At 43.8% G+C, this 22172-nt stretch overlaps 2 protein-coding genes across 14 annotated transcripts in view; one reads left to right on the top strand and one right to left on the bottom strand.

Annotated features, from left to right (window-relative positions):
* The window catches only part of LOC118359114 (guanine nucleotide exchange factor DBS-like), a 73254-nt gene that overhangs the window by 23910 nt on the left and 27172 nt on the right, over positions 1-22172 (top strand). For 12 of the 13 annotated variants that reach the window (XM_035737367.2, XM_052480401.1, XM_052480400.1 and 9 more), the window contains 12 exons: positions 1632-1722; positions 2137-2256; positions 3356-3472; positions 3559-3708; positions 4330-4454; positions 4616-4730; positions 5048-5167; positions 5343-5534; positions 5981-6172; positions 6284-6470; positions 7168-7274; positions 9925-10013. In XM_035737367.2, coding sequence (XP_035593260.1) covers positions 1632-1722; positions 2137-2256; positions 3356-3472; positions 3559-3708; positions 4330-4454; positions 4616-4730; positions 5048-5167; positions 5343-5534; positions 5981-6172; positions 6284-6470; positions 7168-7274; positions 9925-10013 — 1605 coding nt within the window. The remainder of the gene's footprint in view (positions 1-1631; positions 1723-2136; positions 2257-3355; positions 3473-3558; positions 3709-4329; positions 4455-4615; positions 4731-5047; positions 5168-5342; positions 5535-5980; positions 6173-6283; positions 6471-7167; positions 7275-9924; positions 10014-22172) is intronic. The other variant, XM_052480396.1, reaches the window with a different exon arrangement.
* LOC118359115 (lactosylceramide 1,3-N-acetyl-beta-D-glucosaminyltransferase A) lies at positions 11367-21554 on the bottom strand. Its single transcript, XM_035737371.2, has 2 exons — positions 21188-21554; positions 11367-13199 (listed from the first exon to the last, which is right to left on the bottom strand). The coding sequence occupies exon 2, from the start codon at positions 12882-12884 to the stop codon at positions 11745-11747; it is 1140 nt and encodes a 379-aa protein (XP_035593264.1). The 5' UTR covers positions 12885-13199; positions 21188-21554; the 3' UTR covers positions 11367-11744.

The raw sequence follows: 22172 nt of genomic DNA, 5'->3' as shown, positions 1-22172 counted from the left end.
GTGTTTTTAGTGGTCCTTCTGTGGCTCAGTTGGTAGAGCATGGCGCTTGTAACGCCAGGGTAGTGGGTTCGATTCCCGGGACCACCCATACGTAGAATGTATGCACACATGACTGTAAGTCGCTTTGGATAAAAGCGTCAGCTAAATGGCATATATTATTATTATTATTATTATTATATTATTTATAGTTAAAGAAACCTCAATGTGGCCATGGATGTATTACTTATTTTAAGGTTGAACGTTGCATTAGTTTGTAAGATAATATTGAATTAGTGGCACAGATGGAACTATCCAAGCAGAAGATGCATCTCCTTCAAATGTTAATATTTGGTTGCGTTGACAACCAAACATAACTCAATGTCACAAAATATAATTACATTTGAAATCAAACGTTGCTTAAAACCCTTGGCCTATTGTCATTTATTTTTTGTTGTTGAATTCTGGGTTGAATTGAAACAATTGCTGTTGATGACTGCAAATGTTACAGTATATAGTCCTGAATAGCATCAATGATGATATTTGAGTGAAAGTACGGCCACTTTTCATTTGCTATGTTAAACATACCCTTCGGAATGACTTCAATAGCAACAGTGAATCTATTTAGTTTTTAAGTGGAGATCTCTCAACAATCACTCTCATGATCTAATATTGGCAAGAGTCAGTGACAAATATCATAGCTAAGCAGGGCTGGCCTTGGTTAAAACCCTGGATGGGGGACCAATGGATAGCTGTATATAGATCAATTCTCCAGTAGGAGGGGATGCCCAGCCTGTCGTTTTTTCTGATAGTGGATATAACGTTGAAGATCTTAGGTCTTAAAGGTACAAATTCAACATATTTTATTCAAGGTTTGTCTATGTTTCAATTTGATTATGACAAAATGATGACATAATCCTGTGGTTGACATTTCACCTTCAAAACAACCCTTTTTTCAAATTAAATTATTTCAAACGGAGTTTCCATGTCACAATACATTGACAAATTACATTAAAACAAATTACATTAAAACAATGTTGATCCAACTAGTTTATGCCCGGTAGGAAATGCCACTTCATCCCCTCTGTATGGGATGTGGTTCCGGCTAACTCCCATCCAACCGCACATCCAAAGGTACTTCCTAAGACACATTTCTTGAGGTGTAGCATTTTCAATTCGTTTTCAATTTTTTCCACATCCTGAGAAATGTGTCATTCTTTCTCTCATGGTACATCGTGAGGACCATTAATCTTGCCTCATGTCAGCTGTTCGCAGCCAGGCAAATACACAAAAGTTGCTCAATTGAGTAGGAATTATATTAGGCCAGATAACACATTAAGATGTTAGACATGAGCAACTTTATTCACCTTTTTGTCAGAGTAACACATTGAGAATGTTAATGGCCCTCACTTAAAAAACCTCTTCCCTGTAAAAGACCCCAAACATTACACAAGTTTACACAGCTCCTCTAACACTGTTAACTGCAATGGCCTGGTTCTAAAAGTGCTGAAGTGATTTTGTGTCAACTCTGTTTAAACTGTACAGAGACAGAGCACATGAGTGTAGTGTAGTGCCCTCTTGGATATATCTTCTGACTGCATGCTTGGATAGCTACACCTACCGCATGTGTTTATTCACCTCTTTCCTTTGTCTAGTTTGGACGTGGCCAGCATCGGTTTCGTTATAATCATCGACCGCAGGCGGGACAAATGGAGCTCAGTGAAGGCCTCGCTGGCGCGGATAGCGGTATGACGATGTCCATCTTTCACTTCAGACAGGGCTTTTATCTCTTGCCTGGTTATCCAGTCTGTTTGTGCTTTAACTCCTCACTGTCTTTGACTTCAATAGAGGAGTTGGCCACACCACAGACAGAATGGGACCAAGCATTTTTATCTCGGCATCATGTAACATTGTAAAATATAATTGCTACCAATGCTCCTATATCAGGAAGTATTGTATGAAGATTTTTTTGGGGGGAGTATAATCTACTGCAAATTCTTGAGATGATGTTAAATTGAAAGTAAGCGCAGAGCAAATATCCCTCACACAAGGCTAACTCCACACAAGGCTAACTCCACACAAGGCTAACTCCACACAAGGCTAACTCCACACAAGGCTATGAGATGGTATGAAGCTGTGTTTTGTACCTGTGTCCACTAGGGGGCATTTCCAGGGAACCTCCAGCTGGTGTTGGTGCTAAGGCCCTCCCGCTTCTTCCAGAGGGCCATCGCTGACATTGGCATTAAGCTGCACCGGGATGACTTTAAAATGAAGGTACCGGTAAGAATGGTTCGCTACCACTCACCCTGTCCAACTCGTAGATCATCTTAGAAACCTTTCCTCTGTGTCTGGGTGTGAGATAGTGATTGACCTAATGTCATGTGGAGTGTTGCATCGGATTGTGATGTTCACCTGTAAACTAACTGTTAGAACAATGACTATGTACTCACTGCATGTTTTCCTTGTTTATAGAAAGCTGTAGAATTTGACAACATACACCTGTATATCCCTTCATACATTTTTTGGTGAAGGCCAATTCTCCTGCATTATCCCCAGACGCCTACAGTATACTGTAACTGTAAAAGATAAAAGTTGCAACTCCTCCTCAGACTCCTCATCACCTTGCGTGTGTGTGTGTCATCCTTACTGGTGAGGAAGTGGAAATAGAGAAATGGAGTAAACCACAAAAAAACACAGAAGCCTATATTAACATTATGCCGTGACAATCATTGTCTAACCCTAAAATCAGATGAGAAAACCGAGACTGATAATGCAGAAGATGCCCTAACATCTATAACACACAGCAATGTATGTGCATTTGTAACAGTATAACTTTACGTCCGTCCCCTCGCCCATACCCGGGCGCGAACCAGGGACCCTCTGCACACATCGACAACAGTCACCCTCGAAGCATCGTTACCCATCGCTCCACAAAAGCCACGGCCCTTGCAGAGCAAGGGGAACTACTACTTCAAGGTCTCAGAGCAAGTGATGTAACCGATTGAAACGCTATTTAGCGCGCACCGCTAACTAAGCTAGCCGTTTCACATCCGTTACACTCACCCCCCTTTTGACCTTCCTCCTTTTTCAGCAGCAACCAGTAATCCGGGTCAACAGCATCAATGTAACAGTATAATTTTTAAACCGTCCCCTCGCCCATACCCGGGCGCGAACCAGGGACCTTCTGCACACACCAACAACAGTCACCCTCGAAGCATCGTTACCCATCGCTCCACAAAAGCCGCAGCCCTTGCAGAGCAAGGGGAACTACTACTTCAAGGTCTCAGAGCAAGTGACGTAACCGATTGAAACGCTATTTAGCGCGCACCGCTAACTAAGCTAGCCGTTTCACATCCGTTACACATTTGTTTCCCTACAGATTGTGATGCTCAACTCCCTATCTGACTTACATGGCTACGTGGATAAGGGCCAGCTGACATGTGAGCTTGGTGGGAACCTGGACTACTGTCACAGCCAGTGGATCCACCGCCGGACAGTGAGTTACCATGACATTGGCCTTACACCAGTTATTTTCTGGACTCACTGGAAACAATACGAGTGTGTATGTTTTTTTGCTGTCAGGCCATTGAGAACTTTGCTGTGACGGTGAAGACCACGGCTCAAATGCTGCAGAAGTTCGGTACAGACCTGGCAGAGACGGAGCTGCCCAATGATGTGCAGTGCACCAAAGACCTCCTCACTACTCACACTGAGAAGCACGACAAACTCAAGGTGGGGCTCTGCTTCAGCGTCAACATAATACTACTGAACCTGGCTTCCTACAATGGTTTACTTGTACTCATGGCTAACATCCTCAACACCTGAAGATTGTGTTGATATTTGTTAGTTTACTATTAGTTACATTCACATACAGTAGTGTGATCAAATACACAGGGGAATGGGTTCTATCAGCCTGTGGCATTGTAGTTTAACCATAAGCATCAATGGCCTAGATAATAATCAGAGTATTCTATTCCCAAACCAGCAACACCATTATAAATCGGGTGGTTCAAGCCCTGAATGCTGATTGGCTGAAAGCCGTGGTATATCAGACCGTATACCATGTATTTTTTACTGTTCTAATTATGTTGGTAACCAGTTTATAATAGCAATAAAGCCAGAGGAGGTGTGGTATGTGGCCAATATACCATGGCTAAGGGCTGTTCTTAAGCATGACGCAACGCGGAGTGCCTAGATACAGCCCTTAGCCGTGGTATATAGGGCATATACCATAAACCCCTGAGGTGCCTAATTGCTATTATAAACTGGTTACCAACCTTTCAGCCAATCAGCATTCAGGGTTTGAACCACCCGGTTTATAATGGTATTAAATGAATTCTTTCATTTTGACAGGATGAACTGAAATTAGCGATGAAACAGGGAACCACTCTACTGGGCTGTATCAAAGAGCAGGCTGCCAAGTCTGAGAACCACCAGCTAAACCCAGACGAGATGGAGAACCACATCACTGTGGAAAGGTTGGTTACTGGGACCTACTGGAGATGGAAGCTCCCAATTAAATCATTTGTATGTGTTCGGTTCACAAATGATTGAACTTATTTAATTTCTCACTAAGAGTATATTCCAGGGGTGGATAAAGATGCTGCAAATGATGTTATATGTCCATGTTGTATTTCAGGTTGTTGGCCCAGCTAGATGAGACAGAAAACGCTTTTGAACAGTTCTGGTCTAAACATCACCTCAAACTGGAGCAGTGCCTACAGTTCCGCCATTTTGAGCATGACTTCCGAGAGGTACGTATGTTTCTGTGACAGAGTCGCTGACTGCTGTAGTCAGCAGGTATAGCTTAATCATGTTAACAAAGAAAGCTGAACAGGACACACACAGCCTGGCTATTTGTGTTCCCCCAGAGACAGCAATTAGAAGTAGCCGTTACAATGTAACACCTTGTCCAATAATAGTTGCTCACCCGTCAATTTCTCCGTTTAAACACTTTTTTATGTTTGCAACCTCACACTTACAGTATATAGCGCTTCCTCTCAAGGATATGTGCTTAGAAATACTGTACATAAGTCCTTAACCTCCTGCTCTCTCTGTGTCCCCTCCACAGGTGAAAGTGTCATTGGACAGTCTGATGGCGACTCTGACAGCCCTGTCAGACATTGGGGACTGTGTGACCCTGGTAGATATGTTACTGAAGGACCTCAAGACCTTAGAGGAGAAGGCTCAGGTCAGCATAACAAACGTTATATGAGATGTAACATCTACACCTTACAATACAATACAAAGCACATCCACTATGTGTTAATTAGCACGTGATCATCAGCCTTGGATTGTATTGAATGTGAGCCTAACACGAATGTGGTCATGTGAGATGAATGGCTCTCTTGTCTGATGCATATCAGGAGTCGTTAGAGAAGGCCCAGCTCCACGCCCTACACGGGGACCAGCTGATTCAGAGCAACCACTATTCTGTGGACTCCATACGGCCCAAGTGTGTGGAGCTCCGACGCATCTGTGATGACTTCACCAACGAGGCCCAGAAGAAGTACGACGTCCTCTCCAAATCACGCCAAATACACGAAGGCATAGACAAGGTGGGGTGGATAACATAAGAGGCTCCTCATCTCTATATTGCTGTCAGAAAAGGCAATGTCCTCAGGGAGAGATTGTTTGCATGATTATACACGTCATTTACACATGCTCTCATGAATTCAAATAACTTTCACAAAGTTTCCCTCTTCCATCAAGGTTAGTGGTACTTCCACTTTTTCAGCAAAGCAATAAATACATTTACTCAATAAAAGTGTTTTTTTCATATTATCTGTCTCAAAAACGCTTGTTCAGTATATTGTCCCATACAATAATCAGTACCTTCTTTTTTTGGTTCCTAAACAACGATACATGCCATCCATGTATAACATTAGTAGTTAAAAATATACATTAGTGCCATGCAAATGAGCCTAGATATACTACTGATATGGAGCCTAGACAGTAGCTACTGTAGTTGTTCATTCATCCATGTGTTCTGGGGTGGTTGTAGGTGAACCAGTGGTGTGAGTCGGGGGTGTACCTGCTGGCCTCTCAGGCTGTGGACAAGTGCCAGTCCCAGGAAGGGGCTGAGGCAGCCCTGCAGGACATTGAGAAGTTCCTGGAGACGGCCAAGGAGAACCAACTGAGTGACCTCAAGAACATCCACAACCAGTATGAGCTAGTCCTCAACGTTGAAGTCAAGGTGTGTGCAGTGCTCCCTTAATTCACTCATGGAATCCTAATTCCTGGAGTTGTCAGCCTACAGAAGAACAATGGTCCTATTTGTTGATCCCTGATCTGTGCTTTCCATCAGGCTAATGTACAAAAAGCTCTAAAGAGGCTGGACGATGTACAGGAGATGTTTGAGAAGAGACAGGTTAGTCTGAAGAAGCTGTCAGCCAAACAGACCCGACCCGTCCAGCCTGTGGCCCCCCGACCTGAGTCCTCTCCCAAACGGCCTGCGCCCCACAAAACACCCAGGACCGCCTGCCCTGCCCCTGGTAAGTCTCCCCCATAGAGATAGTTAAAGGACTCAACTTAGATATAACCCCTTTTAGCATTGGCATTGCCATTGAGAGCATCCACCATTTTAAAGTAGTCAACTGGGTGGGGATTCCTATGGATTTACAGCAATCAGCCAATGATCAGAGCATTGTCTTCTTCAAATTGAGTGCTATGGTTTGTACATTGTACAGACTACTTTAAAATGGAGATAGCCTCAATGGCGCTGCCCATGCTGTCACAGATTCCATAATGACACAGATAAAAAGTTGAAACCTCTTTCCATCGTTATGGTCCCCCCCCACATGACCTAACCTCAAACTTTACCTGCCCGTAATGAAAGATCATTGTAGAGCCTATTCATTGCTATTGAAACTGAAATATAGTCTGTACTTTACTTTCCAGGAAGCACAGTCATTTTCTAGTTTAATTCAAAGTATGTATTTAAAACCTTACTTCTTGAGACTTTTAAAGGAAGTATATTGTATTCACTGTGGTACTCAACCTACTACAGGAGGAGGACATAGCTTTGGGCCAGGGCCTCCTGCTGTTGTTCCACACAGAGAGAATGGCAAAACTCCTGATGTTTCAAACAGGATCCCTAGATGTCTCTATGCCTTCATGTCAAACATTCCGCTTAATAAAATAAAAAAAACTTTCTTCCTTTTCCCATCCCTGTTCTACAACCATTTCTAGCCCTCAGTCGAAGGATCTCAGAGAACTCTAGTGCCACAAAGCAGCCCATGGAAGCTGAGGTTGCAAAAAGGAAAAATGTAAGCCGCAAAGTCAAAGGGAGCCTCAAGGTAAGACCTGCGGACATCCTCTAGACAATTGAACCTGAAATGGTTCAACCTCATTAACAACCATCTGTTGTTGTGTTTTTTTAGGTTAGCCACTTGTCCAATTGTATGACAGTGTCCTGCCAATTCTTCATGTATAATTCATTAGAACATAACTCTTGGTCAATGGGAGTCTGGGAGAAGAAGTCATGGGAGTGTCCTGTATCAGGCATCTTCTGTTTCCTGCCTTTCCCAAGGGAACCCTGCGGGGATGAGAAACCCTAGTTTCAAATCAATTGCGCACCTTTTGCCCTGACACATCAGGTCTGTCTGATAAATAGGAATAATGTGCCATTCTAAATCAAATCACATTTAATTGGCCACATACACACGGTTAGCAGATGTTATTACGAGTGTAGCGAAATTGTAACGGTTTTCTTGTGTTGAAGGAGAGGCGGACCAAAACGCAGCGTGGTTGTTATTCATGGTTCTTTAATAAAGACACTATACATGAATAAACTAACAAAACAAGAAATGTGGAAAAACCAAAACAGCCCTATCTGGTGCAAACACAGAAACAATCACCCACAAAACCCAACACCAAACAGGCTACCGAAATATGGTTCCCAATCAGAGACAATGACTAACACCTGCCTCTGATTGAGAACCATATCAGGCCAAACACAGAAACAGACAAACTAGACACACAACATAGAATGCCCACTCAGATCACACCCTGACCAAACAAAACATAGAAACATACAAAGCAAACTATGGTCAGGGTGTGACAGAAATGCTTATTCTTCTAGATCCGACAGTGCAGCAGTATCTAACAGGTAATATCTAACAAATTCTACAACAAAACCTAATACACACAATCTGGTAAAGGATGGTAAGAGAGAATATACGTATAAAATATATGGATGAGCAGTGACAGATCGTCTAAGACGCAGTAGATAGTAAAGAATAGATAGTGAAGGACACAGTATAGAGTATATACACATGAGATGAGTAAAATAGCATTATTAAAGTGACTAGTGTTCCATTTGTGGCCAATGATATCAATGATATCAAGTCTGTTGGTAGGCAGCCGGCTCTCTGTGCTAGTGGTGGCTGTTTAACAATCTGATGGCCTTGAGATAGAAGTTGTTTTTCAATCTCTCTGTCCCAGCTTTGATGCACTGTACTGACCTCGCCTTCTGGATGACAGCAGGGTGAACAGGCAGTGGCTTGGGTGGTTATTGTCCTCGATTATCTTTTTTGCCTTCCTGTGACATCGGGTGTTGTAGGTGTCCTGGAGGGCAGGTAGTTTGCCCCCGGTAATACGTTATGCAGACCGCACCACCCTCTGCAGAGCCTTGCGGTTGTTGGGGGTGCTGTTGCAGTACCAGGCGGTGGTACAGCCGGACAGAATGCTCTCAATTGTGCACCTGTAAAAGTTAGTGAGGGTTTTCGGTGACAAGCCACATTTCTTTAGCCTCCTGAGGTTGAAGAGGCGCTGTTGCGCCTTCTTCACCACACTGTTTGTGTGCGTGGACCATTTCAGTTTGTCGGTGATTTGTACACAGAGGAATTGAAACTTTCCACCTTCTCCACTGCTGTCCCGTCGGTGTGGATAGGGGGCTGCTTCCTCTGCTGTTTCCTGAAGTCCACGATCATCTCTTGATGATGACATTCAGTGAGAGGTTATTTCCCTGACACCACACTTCACTGCCCTCACCTCCTTTCTGTAGGCTGTCTCGTTGTTGTTGGTAATCAAGCCTACCACTGTTGTGCCTTCTATAAACTTGATGATTGTGTTGGAGGCGTGCGTGGCCACGCAGTCATGGGTGAACACAGAGTACAGGAGAGGGCTGAGAATGCACCATTGTGGGGCCCCAGTGTTGAAGATCAGTGGAGTGGAGATGTTGTTTCCTATCTTCACAACCTGGGGGCGGCCTGTCAGGAAGTTCAGGACCCAGTTGCACAGGGCGGGGTCGAGACCCAGGATCAAAAGCTTAATGATGAGTTTGGAGGGTGCTATGGTGTTGAATGCTGAGCTGTAGTGGCTCGGCATGCCGTCTGGGCCGGCAGCCTTGCGAGGGTTAACACGTATAAATGTTTTAATCATGTCGGCCACGGAGAAGGAGAGCCCACAGAGAACCCACAGCGGGCCGTGTCGGTGGCACTGTATTGTCCTCAAAGAAGTTGTTTAATTTGTCTGGGAGCAAGACGTCTATGTTTTATTTTTGTAATCCGTGATTGTTAGTAGAACCTGCCACATACGTCTCGTGTTTGAGCCGTTGAATTGCAACTTCACTTTGTCTCCATACTGACATTTTTCTTTTTTATTGCCTTACGGAGGGAATAACCACATGGACGTTTGAGTAGCAGTGGTCGAGTGTTACTCGCTCGTGTATTGCAATCGATATGCTGATAGAATTTAGGTTGCCTTGTTCTCAGATTAGCTTTGTTAAAATCCCCGGCTACAATAAATGCAGCAGCCTCCAGATATATGGTTTCCAGTTTGCCTAAAGTTCTAGTCATGCATGATAAGCCACTCATCGTATCTAAATGTTAGCACTATGACCACGAGGGTGACGTTTGAAAGGAAATAGGGGCCTCCATGGTATGTACAGTATGTGTCACCCTTTCACCTGGCCATGACTGCGACGATGTGTGTTTGTGTCCTCAGATTGAGGTAATGCATGAGGCAAGCCAGGGAGGCTCCAGCCACGTCCTGGTGACGAACGAGACAGAGGAGAGTCTCTCAAACAGACGGAGGTAAATGTCTCTTTTCTCTTCTCTGCCCATATACAGTATCTTTCCTGTTTCTTTCGCTCTGCTCTTTTTCAAAACCACTGCATACACACACTGTGGCTAGTGATGAGGTTGGCGACATTTTACAACGGACTGCTTTTTCCTCCACCATTAGTTAGTGTTAGTTGAAGAAACTTTGAAATACGTCACAGAGCGAGAGCGAGTGAAAATTGAAAGACGAGGTTTGGAGAGCAAAGCATTTACAGTACAGTGGTCTGAAGAAAGGGCTCGTAGCGATGATGAAGATACACTTTTATCGAGGCAAAGGCTGCCGGCTGGCTGTTAGCACCCAGGTGACCACACACTGTGTGACTGCTGTGTGGAATGTCTCCTGCTCTAAGTTTATTAATACTCGATAAGTCGATCACATTATGTATCTTGTCTTTATTGTAACTGTTACGGTTCGTAGGAGTGTACTCCCTGTTGCATGGGTACAGTCTCTGACTCAACAGACATTTTTATATTTGGAAACCTCTTTTGAGGTTCTGAGCAAGTGAGAAAGTGGCTCAATCTCAAAGGGATGTGGCTGAAAGACAGAAATAAAATAGGTACAGGAAGTGAATGATATTTGCACTCCCCTCCACTGCCAAGCACAGGCATTAGAAGCAGTCAATGTAGGCCGTGTGTATTTGCATGACATTGAAATGAGACGTACAGAAGCTTATGTACATATGGTATGTCACCTGATATGTTAAAATGTCCTGTAACAGTTCTGGGTATTTATGCATAAGGTTTTTGTTTTGTACATGAGCTTTTCATAAAACACACATATAGGCTGTGATGTCCATGACAATGTCTCTTTTGGAGCATAAAGTAGCAACAGATAAAAAACAGATTTGAAAAAAAGAAGTAAATGAAGGACAGTTTGGGAAACGCCTGCTGTAGGCTAGGGCCGCTAGAGATCCATACTAAATCCACATTTTCACAGCCAATCATTCCGATTTCTTTATTACACATGCCAGATTTATAATTGTAGAGAATGTTAAAGACCCTTAGCAAACATTGTGAAGTGCTTTATGTTTGAAGGTGGGGTTAGTTAGCTTATTTCAGAGAGTAGTTAGTTTCACAGTGAATTCCTTTCTGCAGAGTCACTAAATGCTGTATGTTACCTTATTGGGGGGCCCAGACTGTAAGAAAGGGAGAGATGGGGGAGCAGAGTTCATATGGAATGATTTAGTGAGCAGGATGTGGTTTAAAGCAAATTGTGTTTGCTCATTGTTTGCAGCCTGACATTTAAGGAGAAGTGAAATCAGGGAATGGGGTAAAAGGCTCTATAGAGATAAGAGGGATGGTAAAATTAGTAGGATACAGACGGTACACTTTCAACCAGTTTAATTCAATGAGCAATAGAAAACTGAATAAAAACCCTAATGTCAGCTAGCAATGCTGGACAGAATTTCCTCTTGAGACTGAGGTAATTTATTCAAATGATTCTTCCCTTATGACTTCACGCAGCCAGCCAAAATGTTCCTGAATGCAGCCAAGAACACGAACAGTCTGTTTACCATCACACAATTAGCTAAACCACAAAGTACAACTGCAGTATCCATCAAGCCAAGGCAAGAGTGGTGAATATATGCTCAAGAACAAGGCTTTGGTCTTTATTTAGAAAATGATACCAGCTGTTGACACTGAAATATAAAAAAAATAAAAAAATAAAGACTGCAGTGACATACTGTGCAGCCTTACAATACACTATGAAAATGCTGCTTTGCATGGGTAGGTATTTAAATAGTAAGGTTTACAGAGGAGCATTACTTTCACTGCTGTGCAGTACATCTTTCCCAGCAGGCCAGAGGAAATGTCATGGATCTGGGGGTCCGTCGCTGCCTTCCAAAGGTACCGGACATCTGCCACGTGTCCGTGAGAGGTGATCATCTTATCGTAGATACAGGGGTGATAGGGGGCCTTCCCTTCCCCTGAAAAGTAAACATGTTCCTGGGGAGACACCCCCATGGCGTTGGCACAGATGCCCATGAACACATCATCAATGTACAGCGAGGCATTGAGGGACAGAGTGGCCTGGTAGATTTTGGAAGCCACGTCCCCTGAGACAACGTACCCTGCCCCCGCTGTGTAGTCTGGGTAAGAGAGCCACTGGTACATCTCATAAGGCACGTGGTACTTGCTGTCCTTCCGGCGGTTGGGTGGGGCTCCCCTGTGCACGTGGCCCACCCAGAGGTCCTGGGCCCCCTGACGGATCAGGCCCTGCAGGTAGTGCACCAGGTTGGGCATGTGGACAAAGATGTCGTCGTCGGCTGACATGAGGAAGCGTGCTTGGCTGCAGTAGTTGTGGCTCCAGCGGAACTGCAGCAGCAGTTTGATGGTGAGGTTGTGAAAGGTGTCCACAAAGTCCTGCTGGACCAGGTCCCCATAGACCTGGTCCTCCCCCAGCAGCCTCCTCTGTACATGGCCCCTCTGCTGGGGGTTGGGGTGGACCCCCAGGGCAAACACCACCCTCACGGTGGCCCCCAACTCCCTCTGGGTGTAGGCCTCATTCCCCCAGGTGGCCCGGATGGCCTGCCTCCTCTCCAGGTTCTCTGGGGAAGATTTGACGAACAGCAGCAACAGCACTTCATTGCTGTCACATTTGTCATGGTGGTTGATGAGGTACGGGAAGTTGCTCTGACTCTTAGCCTCCCTCTGGCTGATGCCAAAGCTCTTGTTGATGAAGTCGTAGCTGTTGACCAGGTAGCGGTAGGAGTAGGACTTCATATGGCTCACCACGTGGTGGTCCAGCTGCTCCCAGCACACCATCAACACGGACAGGACAAAGCACGTCGTCACCAGCTGCACACATTGACATTTTCTGATCCTTCTGAAATTCAAAAACATTCTTCAACCTTCCTACCCTTGCCCCCCCCCCCCTTTTCTATCTTTTTGTCAAGTCCAATAGGTTGTTGCGTTTGACAGGCTGCTACTTTCACAATTATTCCAAATGATTTGGGAGTGTCTGAGTTCCATCATATTTGCCCAACGGCAGACATGGGCTCCTCAGAGAAATGTTGGTCTTCAGTTCAATTTCATCTCCTCCTGACACCTCTCCACTCTGCTCTCTACTGGGACTCTATTGTTGAGACAATCATGTCTCTAGTCATCACCGTTTTGTATTGTGTCCACACAGTCACAAAGCATTCCACATCATAGGATCTGAAAAGAGAAAGACAAAAATATGAACATATCGCACTAATAGGAAATGCATTTGAAATTGTAAGTCAATATTATGTTATTGAGTCATTCTGAGGATGTGAATGAATCCGCTAGATGTGCTTGATCCATCACGCCGGCTAAACCCTGTAAGTACTTTTGAGGTTATTCCAACAGGGCTAAAGTGCGAAAACCGCAGGGCGGCGTCAATCGAGCATGCTTATTCTGTCCAACCTGGAACGAGGCATCCATCCTCACGTCCCCAAGGTAGGCTACCCAAACAGCAACAACAGCCGTGGGTCGAGCAATCGCATTTAGTCCACAATACGTGGACAATCCAAATGCAATATTGATTGTAGGCCTATAAATGCAGACTGGTAACGTGGCTTTTCAATCAACCTACTCAACGGGGTGAAAGAACGACAGTAAGGCTGAAAGCGAAATTGTAACCTTTCTCATATTCCAACGATTCCAAACTGAAGAAGCAAAGCTGACAAAACGTGTATGCTCAGAGCTCCCTACAAAAAAAATCCCTTGCTTTGAAGACTTTTTGCAAATCCAATCAGTTTTCTACATTGATTCAACATCATCACATTACATTTTTTTTGTTGAAATAACAAAACCATGTTGATTCAACAATTTTTTTGCACAATGGGATGTAGGCCTGTTGCTGAGAAATGTATTAATTTAAATTATAACAGAAATACCTTTATTTACGTATGTATTCAGACCGTTTGCTATGCGACTCAAAATTGAGCTCGGGTGCATCCTGTTTCCTTTGATCATCCTTGAGATGTTTCTACAACTTGATTGGAATTCAGCTGTGGTAAGTTCAATTGATTGGACATGATTTGGCTAGGCACATACCTGTCTATATAATGTCCCACAGTTGACAGTGCATGTCAGAGCAAAAAACCAAGCCATGAGGTCGAAGGAATTGTCTGTAGGCACAGATCTGGGGAAGAGTACCAAAGATTGTCTGCAGCATTGAAGGTCCCCAAGAACACAGTGGCCTCCATCATGCTTAAATGGAGGAAGTTTGGAACCACCAAGACTCTTCCTAGAGCAGGCCGCCCGGGCCAAACTGAGCAATGGGGGAGATGGGTCTTGGTCAGGGAGGTGACCAAGAACCCAATGGTTACTCTGACAGAGCTCCAGAGTTCCTCTGTGGAGATGGGAGAATCTTCAAGAAGGACAACCCTCTCTGCAGCACTCCACCAATCAGGCCTTTATGTTAGTGGCCAGATGGAAACCAATTCTCAATAAAAGGCACATGACAGCCCACTTGGAGTTTGCCAAAAGGCACCTAAAGTACTCACAGACCATGAGAAACAAGATTTTCTAGTCTGATAAAACCAAGAATGCCAAGCGTCACGTCTGGAGGAAACCTGGCACCATCTCCACAGTAAAGCATGGTGGGGACAGCATCAGGCTGTGGGGATGTTTTTCGTCGGCAGGGACTGGGATACTAGTCAGGATCGAGAGAAATATGAACGGAGCAAAGTACAGAGAGATCCTTGATGACAACCTGCTCCAGAGCGCTCAGGACCTCAGACTGGAGTGAAGGTTCACCTTCCAACAGGACAACGACCCTAAGCACACAACCAAGACAACGCAAGAGTGGCTTCGGGCCAAATCTCTGAATGTCCTTGAGTGGCCCAGCTATAGCCTGGACTTGAACCCGATCTAACATCTCTGGAGAGACCCGAAAATAGCTGAGCAGCAACCTGACAGAGCTTGAGAGGATCTGCAAAGAAGAATTGGAGAAACTCTCCAAGTACAGGTGTGCCAAGCTTGTAGCATCATACCCAACAAGACTCAAGGCTGTAATTGATGACAAAGGTGTTTCAACAAAGTACTGAGTAAAGGGTCTGAATACTTATGTTAATATGATATTTCTGTTTTATTTTATTCATTTGAAAAACAGTTCTATAAACCTGTTTTTGCTTTGTCGTTATTATGGGGTATTGTGTGTAGATTGAGGACAATACAGTGCACCGACGCGGCCCACAATCAAAGACTGTGGACTCTCCTTCTCCGTGGCCGTCGTGAGTAAAACATTTAAACGTGTTAACTCTCGCAAGGCTGCCGGCCCAGACGGCATCCCTAGCCGCGTCCTCAGAGCATGTGCAGACCAGCTGGCTGGTGTGTTTACGGAAATATTCAGTCAATCCCTATCCCAGTTTGTTGTCCCCACATGCTTCAAGATGGCCACCATTGTTCCTGTTCCCAAAAACTCTAAGGTAACTGAACTAAATTACTATTGCCTCGTAGCACTCACTTCTGTCAACATGAAGTGCTTTGAGAGACTAGTCAAGGAAAATTTCACCTCTACCGTACCTGACACACTAGACCCACTTCAATTCGCTTACCGCCCCAATAGGTCCACAGACGATGCAATCGCCATCACACCGCATACTGCCCTATGCCATCTGGACAAGAGGAATACCTATGTAAGAATGCTGTTCATTGACTACAGCTCAGCATTCAACACCATAGTGCCCTCCAAACTTATCATTAAGCTTGAGACCCTGGGTCTCGACCCCGCCCTGTGCAACTGGGTCTTGGACTTCCTGACGGGCCGCCCACAGGTGGTGAAGGTAGGAAACATTATCTCCCCTCTACTGTTCTTAAACACTGGGGCCACACAAGGGTGCGTTCCCAGCCCCCTCCTGTACTCCCTGTTTACCCACGACTGTGCGTGGCCATGCACGCCTACCACAACAGTGGTAGGCTTGATTACCAACAACGACGAGACAGCCTACAGGAAGGAGGTGTGGGCAGTGGAGTGTGGTGTCAGGGAAATAACCTCTCACTGAATGTCATCATCAAGAGATGATTGTGGACTTGAGGAAGCAGCCCCATATCCACACCGACGGGACAGCAGTGGAGAAGGTGGAAAGTTTAAATTCGGTGGTGTACAAATCACCGACAAACTGAAATGGTCCACGCACACAAGTGAAGAGGGTGCAACAGCGCCTCTTCAACCTCAGGAGGCTAAAGAAATGTAGCTTGTCATCAAAAACCCTCTCTAACTTTTACAGGTGCACAATTGAGAGCATCCTTTTGTGCTGTATCGCCGCCTGGTACGACAACTGCACCGCCAACAACCGCAAGGCTCTGCAGAGGGTGGTGCGGTCTGCATAATGCATTACCGGGGGCAAATTACCTGCCCTCCAGGACACCTACAACACCCGATGTCACAGGAAGGCAAAAAAGATCATTGAGGACAATAACCGCCCGAGCCACTGCCTGTTCACCCTGCTGTCATCCAGATTGAAAAACAACTTCTATCTCAAGGCCATCAGATTGTTAAACAGCCACCACTAGCAGAGAGCCGGCTGCCTACCAACAGACTTGATATCATTGGCCACTTTAATAAATGGAACACTAGTCACTTTAATAATGCTATTTTAAAAATGTTTATATCTTGCATTACTCATCTCATGTGTATATACTCTATACTGTGTCCTTCACTATCTATTCTTTACTATCTACTGCGTCTTAGACGATCTGTCACTGCTCATCCATATATTTTATACGTATATTCTCTCTTACCATCCTTTACCAGATTGTGTGTATTAGGTTTTGTTGTAGAATTTGTTAGATATTAGGTTTTGTTGTGGAAATTGTTAGATATTACCTGTTAGATACTGCTGCACTGTCGGATCTAGAAGCATAAGCATTTCGCTACACACGTAATAACATCTGCTAACCATGTGTATCTGACTAGTAAGATATGATTTGATTTGAGATTGATGAGGAAATAAACTATTTAAGACATTTTAGAGTAAGGCTGTCACGTAACAAAATGTGGACAAAGTCAAGGGGTTTGAATACTTTCTGAATGCACTGTATCTGTTATTTTCCTGTGCTTATAGTGCCTTCACAAAGTATTCACACCTCTTGACATTTTCCACATATTGTTGTTACAGCCTGTTTTTTTTATTTTATTTTAATGTCACTGACCTACATACAAAACCCCATAATGTCAAAGTGAAATGTTGTATTTTTATGTTTTTACTAATGAATTTAAAATGAAACGCTGATATGTCTTGAGTCAATAAGTATTCAACCCCTTTGTTCTGGCAAGCCTAAATAAGTCACATAATAAGTTGCAAGGAGTCACTCTGTGTCCAAAAATAGTGTTTAACATGATTTTTGAATGACTACCTCATATCTGTACCCCACACATTCAATTATCTGTAAGGTCCCTCCTTCGAGCAGTCAATTTCAAACACTGATTCAACCACAAAGACCAGGGAGGTTTTCCAATGCCTTTTAAAGAAGGGCACCTATTGGTAAAAAAAAAAAAAGAAGCAGACATTGAATATCCCTTTGAGCCTGGTGAAGTTATTAATTACACTTTGGATGGTGTATCAAAACAAAGTACAGGCGTCATTCCCAACTCCGTTGCCAGAGAGGAAGGAATTTCATGGACTTTACGATGGTGCCAATGGTGACTTTAAAAACAGTTTTAATAGTTCAATGGCTGTGATAGGAGAACAACTTTGTAGTTACTCCACAATACTAACCTAATTGACAGAGTGAAAAGAACGAAGCCTGTACAGAAAAAAATTATCCCAAACAGGCATCGTGTTTTCAACAAGGCCCCAAAGTAATACTGCAAAAAAATGTGGCAAAGCAATTAACTTTTTGTCCTGAATATAAAGTGTTATGTTTGGGGCAAATCGAATACATCACATTACTGAGTACCACTCTCCATATTTTCAAGCATAGTGGTAGCTGTATCATGTTATGGGTATGCTTGTAATCGTAGAGGACTGGGGAGTTTTTCAATATAAAATTAGAAGTAGAATGGAGGTTAGCAAAGGCAAGTTATTTGAGTAAAACCTAGTTGTCTGCTTTCCACCAGACACTGGGAGATGAATTCACCTTTTCAACACAACAATAACCTAAAACAAATCTACACTGGATTTGCTTACCAAGAAAACAGTGAATGTTCCTGAGTGGCCCGAGTTAGTTTTTACTTAAATATACTTGAAAATCTATGGCAAAACCTGAAAATGGTTGTCTAGCAATGACCAACAACCAATTTGACAGACCCTGAAGAATTTTGAAAAGAATAATGGGCAAATGTTGCACAATCCAGTTGTGGGGAGCTCTTAGAGACTCACCCAGAAAGATCCACGGCTGTAAGCACTGCCAATGATGCTTCTACAAAGTATTGATACAGTGAATACTTATGTAAATGAGATATTTCTGTATTAAATGAATACATTCATAACTTGTTTTCACTTTGTCATTATGGTGTATCCTGTGTAGATGGGTGAGAGAGAAAAAAACATGTTAACCATTTTGAATTCAGGCTGTAACACAACAACATGTGGAATAAGTCCAGTGGTAGGAATAGTTTCTGAAGGCCCTCCATCCCATTGTGCTCTATCTCTGAAAGGATGATGGACAATCCTCAGTGTTTATCTGTCAGAGTCCATCCTCTGTAGATGCTTGTTCACAGTGTGAAGTCTCATAACCCTCTCAACCGTATAGCGGTAGTTGCCGAATCTTTTGTGAATGAATGCATAAGCCAACCCAGCGAAAGTTCAATAATGGAGGGGCTTTAAACTAACAGAGTGCATGGAATTGCTGAGGTCTGTACAAAACAGTCATCATGACAAAAAAAAATCATTACAGCAGCAGATTTAGGCAGTGGCCCACAACAATGAGCAGCCCTGACAGCATGCATCAGATAACCTTGTGTCAATACCATGATGGCCATCTATCCAACAGTCCCAACGCAAATAACATTCAACTCCCAATTAGAATTTTCTCCCATGTCTGGGTGTCACATATCAGTTTCAATAAGAGGTAGAAATTAGATTTTTGTTTACTTTCTAGGTTATTGTAATCACAAAAGGTTGCATTTGTTTGGTTGACATTTTAGTAATTGTGAATATTCCTGACCAAAACAACAAGAATATACACTATACATACAAAAGTATGTGGACACCCCTTCAAATTAGTAGATTTGGCTATTTCAGCCACACCCATTGCTGACAGGTATATAAAATCAAGCACACAGCCATGCAATCTCCATAGACAAACATTGGCAGGAGATTGATCTTACTGAAGAGCTCAGTGACTTTCAACGTGGCACCGTCATAGGATGCTACCTTTCCAACAAGTCAGTTTGTCAAATTTCTGCCATGCTAGAGCTTCAACTATAAGTCCTGTTATAGTGAAGTGGAAACTTCTTGGAGGAACACCGGCTCGGCCGCAAAGTGATAGGCTACACAAGCTCACAGAATGGGACCGCCGAGTGCTGAAGCGCGTAGCACTTAAAAATCGTCTGTCCTCACTTGCAACACTCACTACCGCGTTCCAAAGATCAACATGCGCAATGCTCATTGTCGGCTCGAGTGGTGTAAAGCTCGCCGCCATTGGACTCTGGAGCAGTGGAAACGTGCTTTCTGGAGTGATGAATCACGCTTTACCATCTGGCAGTCCGACTGACAAATCTGGGTTTGGTGGATGCCAGGCCAACACTACCTGCCCAAAAGCATAGTGTCAAATGTAAAGTTTGGTGGAGGAGGAATAATGGTCTGGGGCTGTTTTTCATTGTTCGGGCTAGGCCCCTTGGCTCTAATGAAGGGAAATATTAATGCTACAGCATACAATGACATTCCAGACGATTCTGTGCTTCCAACTTTGTGGCAACAGTTTGGGGAAGGGCCTTTCCTGTTTCAGCATGACAATGCCCTTGTGCACAAAGCGAGGTCCATACAGAAATGGTTTGTCGAGAGAACTTGACTGGCCTATACAGAGCTCTGACCTCAGCCCCGTCGAAATCCTTTGGGATGAATTGTGGCTGAATGGTAGCAAGTTCCGCAGCAATGTTCAAACATCGAGTGGAAAGCCTTCCCAGAAGAGTGGAGGCTGTTATAGCAGCAAAGGGGGGACCAACTCCATATTAATGCCCATGATTTTAGAATGAGCTTTTCGATGAGCAGGTCTCCACATACTTTTGGTCATGTACTGTATTTTCTCTCTCTCAAAACTATTTAAAACAGAAGTTCACCGTAGCGTTATTATAGGCTACAACGTGTAATATATTTTACATGATAGGCCTAGTGCAGGGGTGGGCAACAAACGGCCCGGCCCGCAGGTTGCATATTCAGGGGAGGTTTTTTATTTTTTTATTGGGGGGAGGGGGGGGATTTATTATAAAAAATAAAAAAAATACAGGCCAATCTTGAACATCTAAAACTTGAATTTATTGCCCACCCCTAGACTAGTGAAACATTCACCCCTACCGATGCAAACCTTTTCATTGATCAATGACTTGTAAAGCCAACTGTCCCCATGAAGTTCCTTTGAAAGTAGGAAAAATATTTGAGCCAGCCTCCCAGAATATAAGTCCAAGAATGTAAACTCTTGGAGACATGAATGTGGTTTATTAATCATCAGCTCAACAACTACGGTTTGAGAATGCAGTAGAAATCTATAGAGAAGTATAAACAACTACAGTTTTGTGCTAAATTGGGTTCTAAGTAAGTTCAGATAGTCAGATTAAAACACAATAGAATAGGCAGATAAGAACACCTAAATTGAGTTTTTTTTTGTTGTGTGTTAAAATTAAATATTCCAATTCCATATCATTGTTGAGTCAAAAGAAAATATTGAATTCTGTTAAATTTGTGTCTATTGTTTTAAAACCTACCAAGAGGGTTAGGTTCCAATTCCATGAAAGGGTGTTGGCCTCTCCCCTCCTTTCTCCCCTTCATCCCCGCGATGATTCTACCGTTAGCTGTTATCTCACTACAGGCTAACTGTAAAAGCAGTGTGAATTCAGGAGTGCGACATGAGCATAGATTTGTTTTTAGTTTTTCACAGTCTGACTTTTCTTTCTCAAACCTTCTACTGAAAGTCGACACCTTTTTGCTTTGAGCAGCTTAAGTTAATATAAACAGTCTTTCAGCTAGCGCATACAATCCCCCCACCACCTCCCTCTCCTCTCCCAGATCACTTACCAGCCTGTGAGAGTTCCATCCACGTGTTGCTGGGAAAAGTACAGAAAACTACTCTCCCCTGCCCCTCTTTTCCTGTAGATGAGCACTCTCTCTCCCTCTTTCTCTCCCTCTCTCTCTCCTTCCCGCTCTCTCTTTCCCCTCTGTGTGTAAGGAATGGCAGCATCAGCCCCCAGCCGCCTGCCTGCCTCCCAGTGGTTTTCTCCTGCCTGAGCTGTTCTGTCTGTAAGTCTCTACGCTGTTTGACTGAGAGAGCAGAATGGGAGCGGGGGAGGAAACCGCTGGGCTAGAGGGGGAAAGCTCAGCCCTTGTACCTCCCCTCTCATTGCATGCCTCGGCTGAGTCAGTCTATGATCCTCTCTCTGCGTTATCATATCAGTGAAGCCAACCAGTAGGAGTGAAGTTGGATCATATGCCAGAATGACAGAGCTTGGAATTTGTGTCATCTGAGTTGCATCAGCTACTGCAAATTCTGCACAATAAAGGTAATTCGGTGTTCCCGAGGGTCACATTAGGAGAGGGTTTGCACAGGGGCAAACTCTGGCATTGTCTTCTAGTACATGATATGTATACATCATTTGTTTTATATAGTTATGGCATTGTTTTTCTGGTGGAGGAGGTTATCTTTGCTCCCCGACTTAATTCTAGGCACACAGAGGTGTGTGGAGATCGAAGCTATTTTATGCACTAATACCTTAGCTAGTGTTGCTGGAAGCAACATGAGGGAGGATGGCAGAGTGTGTATCATTAAACACTCCACTAGGGTGCTCAATAAAAATGATTTGACCGAGGAGCACAAATAACAGGCTCGGCACATGGCGTCATGGAACAGTTTCCCTCCAGGGCTTCAATCAAGGCATCTCTGTCCATAATATTTATTCGCGTGATGCTGCCCTATCTTCCAAAATCGATATATTCACAGATCTTATTGCGTTGGGACTTAGGAGGCAGTCACCTATGGTATAACAGATGCTTGCCTCTGTGAGAT

This window comes from Oncorhynchus keta, chromosome 26, assembly GCF_023373465.1.
Source record: "Oncorhynchus keta strain PuntledgeMale-10-30-2019 chromosome 26, Oket_V2, whole genome shotgun sequence".
Taxonomy (NCBI): domain Eukaryota; kingdom Metazoa; phylum Chordata; class Actinopteri; order Salmoniformes; family Salmonidae; genus Oncorhynchus; species Oncorhynchus keta.
The sequence above is the reverse complement of the archived record's forward strand: the minus strand, read 5'-3'. Positions and strand labels throughout refer to the sequence as shown.